The 5,084-nt window shown below is 33.5% G+C and overlaps 1 protein-coding gene across 1 annotated transcript; it reads right to left on the bottom strand.

Annotated features, from left to right (window-relative positions):
- Window positions 1–307: 307 nt before the first annotated feature.
- LOC143550464 (cold-regulated 413 inner membrane protein 1, chloroplastic-like) lies at window positions 308–3,928 on the bottom strand. The gene is made up of 6 exons (XM_077041101.1): window positions 3,740–3,928; window positions 3,548–3,658; window positions 2,121–2,216; window positions 1,900–1,964; window positions 898–967; window positions 308–806 (listed from the first exon to the last, which is right to left on the bottom strand). Exons 1-6 carry the CDS (start codon window positions 3,868–3,870, stop codon window positions 641–643), a joined length of 639 nt encoding a protein of 212 aa, XP_076897216.1. The 5' UTR covers window positions 3,871–3,928; the 3' UTR covers window positions 308–640.
- Window positions 3,929–5,084: the final 1,156 nt, after the last annotated feature.

Raw genomic sequence — 5,084 nt, 5'->3', positions numbered from 1 at the left:
TGGGTCAATTTAAGTAACTTGATTTGATGTCCCTTTCGAGTTTCGTCTTCCTTCGGCCTCGTCGTTTTCTCATATGACACGGCACACAACCGGTACACTTGTCATTGTGTGTTTTATTTAATTAATTATAAGTTATATTTTCACACATCACAATGCAAGATACAAGTTATAGGTTAACACAACCCATTTTATTAAGCACGTCAACATGAACACATCTTGTTTAATAAATGGTCCGCTTGAACATGATTCGTTTAATAAGCGGATTAATCTACCAACCCATTTAAGGGTTTTTAAAAAGTTTATATTCAGATGTTAGAGATGAAAATTATTGATTTCATCAAGTTTTGACTTCCAAGCTTCTTTATTTTATCAGTTAAGTGTTTGTTCTTCTATCATTTACATTCACTTATTCTAAAAGTAATTTCTATTACAAAAAGTTTTACCATAACTGATTGTTTAAAGTTTAAATTGTTACGAAACCTATCAACCTAACACAATTCACACCCCTAATCCAAACTAAACGTCAAGTCGTCATTTTTATTCATGTGAAAAAAATCTTATCCTACAAATTTTATTAGCGAAAGTAACATTTACTATACGGGTTCACAATTTATGTTTACAAACGGTCACAACAAACTATTCAGATTAAAAGCACGCACGGCACTATGGCAACACAAAGTATGGCTAAAGTGGCAATGACTGAACCTTGGTCGAATGCCCTTCTTAAACTGCCAATCCGCGTGAAATGCTGGAAAGCGAGAAATGCTGCAATAACTAAAGAGAGAACAATTCCTTCTTGTCTTCCTCTGTGACAAACAATGTTCTTGTTAGAAATATATACTGAAAGGCGATATGGCATGAACGAAAAAGTGTTGGTGGTAATTGTTCTTTAATTACCTTAAGTTTGCAATTTGGTGAGGTAACAGTATTACCATTAGCAATGCTATAAATGGCAATTCCAATTCGCCTACAAGAAGAAAGTCAGAATATTAAAACAATAATATAATTAGAGTACGGTCGCCTAGTTGGGATTGCTCAAAAGGTCTGGACTTGTTAAAGATATTTACGTATTAGAGGTGCCGATGTGGCACTTTCAGCCCATTCATAATACAAAATGTCAATTTTGGTCATATTTTATCTCCGGTTGGTCAAATGGGTTGAAAGTTATATAATACGTACTCAAATGCATTAAACCTTCTAAATCACTTTATTAACGGAAGTTACTTTAGTTTTTTATTATATTTATCGTATTAACTATTATCAAGGCTAGCTTTAAAGGAGGGCTGGGTGTTTTGAGTCGTTGACGGCCCTAGGCCAGTCACCCCGATAGGCCCGAATTATTTTCTTTTCATATATATATATACATATATATTTTTAAATATGTATTCTTAATGTTTAAACCTAATTACTCAACTTAATTAAGCCCATTTAAACACATAATTGTTTAAGCCCAATAATTTATTTTTATTTTTTTATTAAAGGCCCAATTTTTTTCTCGCCTTCGGCCCAAAAAATTTAACGATTCTTGGGGATGGCCCTGACTATTATAAAATCTTTAATAAAAAGGAAGTGTTAGTGGGTCAGTCCAACCCGACTCAGTCTTTTTTGATTTGTACTGATAAGTGATAAATTACATGTTTTGACTTTTGACCCATCACCCAACCCGCTCACTTTGCCACTCCTATTACGTGTTGTCAAGGAATTATTATGGGAGCGGTTGTGACAGACAGCAATAGTTTCAACAAGGTGGTGATTTCTAGAAAGAACAGTTGTAAAAATAAGTGGCAATGTAGTCAATTTTGTTCCAGAAATGATAATATAACATCCTTTTAACTGTATAAAAGCTTCTAGCTTTTATATGTAGGCAATCTGAGGATACGTATTTGCAGTGTTACTTACCAGGTATGTAGAAGAAAAGGCGAACTAGAAGTGCCAAGAATGCTGTCCAGATTCCATATTCACCCCTGAATCATTTGCACAAGTTAAAATAATAATAATAATAATAATAATAATAATAATAATAATAAAAATAAATAAATAAATAAACTGAAAAGTTTGACTATGTTCATTCCAATAAACACGAAAAAAAGGAAGCATAATGAGATATTTTACGAGCTTACTTGATCCATGACACAAGGCTTGCAGGTGCTTGTAGAGCAAGGAAAGGAACAAGGAATGTTTTTTGAATCGCGGTGCCTTTTGCAAACATTAAAACCCTGTAAATAAATTGATTCAACTTGTAGTATGATATATTGATAGACAAGATCAACTATATAACTCGGGAAAAACAAAGATAAGTAGCTTCGGTTTTATCATTAGGTGAGGGTACTATACTACCATTCTTCTAACACTAATAGGTTCGTCTTCGATATGCAAGATGACTTTATGAGAAAAAGCATACAAACTTTAGTTACGTATACTGTGTGTACTTTAATGTAACCGGTTTGTAAAAGTTGAAGAGAATATGATGTAATCTACTAAAGAAAAAATCAGAATTTGTGGTAATAGAAGATTATTGAGGTTGATCCTACGTGTTTTAATAGTTCCTCAAAATTTACCCATATTGACCCGAACCCATTCAACCATGTGTCCATTTGGACCATTTTGACACCTCTAGTTCACTATTACACCATGATCATTTCCAAAACTCAAATATAAATAGAGATGGAATATAGAATGTTTGGAAACAACACATGATACCAATCGCCAACGTTTTTGTCCAACTTTTGTTTGAGATCCTTAACTTGACAAATCCAAAAGGTTTGCCTCGGTTCGGTTCCAATAAATAGCCAAATACATAAACCATTTTCATGACTATTTGGTCATATAAGTCAAATAAATGTCAACTTTTAAAAGGAATCAGTTTTCTGCAAGCAAAATAGAAATCGCACAGACGGATTTTCAATTAATGACATATGCTTAGATCTTGATATTCAAAATTAATATGAAGCCTAAAGTTTTAGAAAAAAAATTTACATTTAAATTGCACTTATAAACAAGTATAATCTCTAACCTGTACATCTGTGCAGTCCCAACTTGGTCCAACATATTAAATTCTCAATTCACTAAATCCATAAGATAATAATCTTTTAAAAAAAATATCCCGGTCCAACTTAACAATTCATGAAATATATATAAACTACATGACCAATTTAAAACTAGTGTAATGCTCTTCTGTATTAGTAAAATATTATCGAGTCGAGCCAGGGTGGGTTCGAGCACAAGCTCGAAAATAAACAAGGCAGCTCAGTTAGGCTCAAGCTTGATTTTGAAGTTAAACGAGCCTAAGATCGAGCCATGGCCCGAACCGAGCTTGGGACGAGTTTGGCTCGGTTACAAAAATGAGCCAACTCAACTCAGGTTGTTTCAACTTTCAAAACAAGTTTTTTTAACTAGTTTTATTTTAGCTTTTAACAAGCAAGCCACGAGCTTTTTGAACAACCAGTAAATCGTGTTACTTGGTTATGCTGATCTAATACAATGCCATCATCATCCACTTCATAATTGGTAAATCATAATAATAATAATAATAATAATAACAACATACGCAGAAGAAACTGTGCAGATCCATTGAAGATTAGTTGTGGTTACAGGAGCAGAGTAACACACAGGACCAAACCCTCGATTCAATTTATGCTGCTTCATTCCCAAATTACCCCTGCAATTGGCAAATTATATCAAACCCATTTCTCAATTTATCTGTATATTAATAAAATCAAGTTGAATTGATATATTGAACCTGATAATAGGGTTAAACAGATGGAGGTTTGTAGGACGAATATGATGAAAGTTGAGAGAGTGATGAAAGATGGGTTTTTTGGAACAGAGTAATAGGGTTGAGGTTGAGGTTGTGGCTGTGGTGATTAACATTTTGTTTTTGTTGGTGGCGTTGTGGTGGTTTGCGGTGGCCGGCGGTCAGAATATTATTTATTATTATTATTATTATTATTATTATTATTATTATTATTATTATTATAGAAATGTTGGCAGTTGTGCTGGGGAAACTATGAGAGTGTAACGCGTGTGCAGTTTACATTGGAGATGAATTTAAAATAAAAAAAAAAAATTTAATAGATAATGATACAAGCCAACGAGCTGGCGGTAGAGTGACGGGTGAAGAGACTTGGTGTTACATGTAGTGAGTTCGATCATTGTTTCCACTATTTATTTGTAGAGACACCAGGGTGAATGTTGGGATTAGACGAGTAGATGATGTTCACTGGTTAAATCTTTGAGCCAAATGAGTTTTATTTCACCGTATTGGCGTGCCTTCGTGCAAGTCTAATAGTCTATTAGCTTATTTAGTCTGCTTCACAACCCGAAACATGGACATTGGTCATCTTTCTCATAATTGTTTTACAAACCTAAGTTACTCGTTTTCCAACGTGTTTAATAATCACATAACTTTCAGAGCCGCTTGGCGTCGCCTGCCCATCATAATAAACTCAACAATTATTAACTATAGTAGCACTTTTTCAATGATTTCGTGTGGAGATTGTCTTACTTGCCAATACAGGTTACATGTGATTAAGACCCAATAATCAACTTGTTTTTTTATTATACTACGATATCTACATCGGCATTGTACTCTTATTGTTTAACGTATGGAATTATGTCTTATGTTTTGAATGCAATGATAGTGACATGTCATCCTTGCGGGATGGGTGTTATCATAACATCTTTTCAGGCGACATTTTTAAGTACTAAAGATAACATATAATTATTTTATTTTTATTAAAATTCATGGCTATTAACATATCCAAACACATGAACAAAAATTTCCAAACACACACTTGCCCGACATCACCCCTCTTCTTTCTCGGCATTGACGTAAACACGTGGAAGGAAAACATGGATTAAGATTCCAATGTTCTTCACATGCTTCTCCCGTCATCATCGTACTTCCTAATTTGGTTAGACGAGTACAAAGAAAATAAAAATAAGTAATATTTCAACAAAATTGTTACTCCTGTGTAAAAAGTTAGAAGCAAAACATGAACGAGCAATAAGCAATAAGTAATGTGTAGCTTACCAATAATTATGAGTACGATTAAAACTACAAAACAAAACTCTATGTAAGACAT

The sequence above is a fragment of the Bidens hawaiensis genome, unplaced genomic scaffold (assembly GCF_021521415.1).
Source record: "Bidens hawaiensis isolate Kalapana, Puna unplaced genomic scaffold, B.hawaiensis_p1.1 tig00016042_1, whole genome shotgun sequence".
Classification (NCBI taxonomy): domain Eukaryota; kingdom Viridiplantae; phylum Streptophyta; class Magnoliopsida; order Asterales; family Asteraceae; genus Bidens; species Bidens hawaiensis.
The sequence above is the reverse complement of the archived record's forward strand: the minus strand, read 5'-3'. Positions and strand labels throughout refer to the sequence as shown.

Bases quoted from the DNA above. Each gene is read 5' to 3' on its own strand.
- LOC143550464 (XM_077041101.1), bottom strand. From the start codon at position 3,870: ATGTTAATCACCACAGCCACAACCTCAACCTCAACCCTATTACTCTGT. The intron at 2,217-3,547 runs GTATGTTGTTAT...ATTTATTTACAG, and splicing joins ATCTGCACAGTTTCTTCTGC to GGTTTTAATGTTTGCAAAAG. The intron at 968-1,899 runs GTAAGTAACACT...TTCTTCTTGTAG, and splicing joins CCTTTTCTTCTACATACCTG to GCGAATTGGAATTGCCATTT.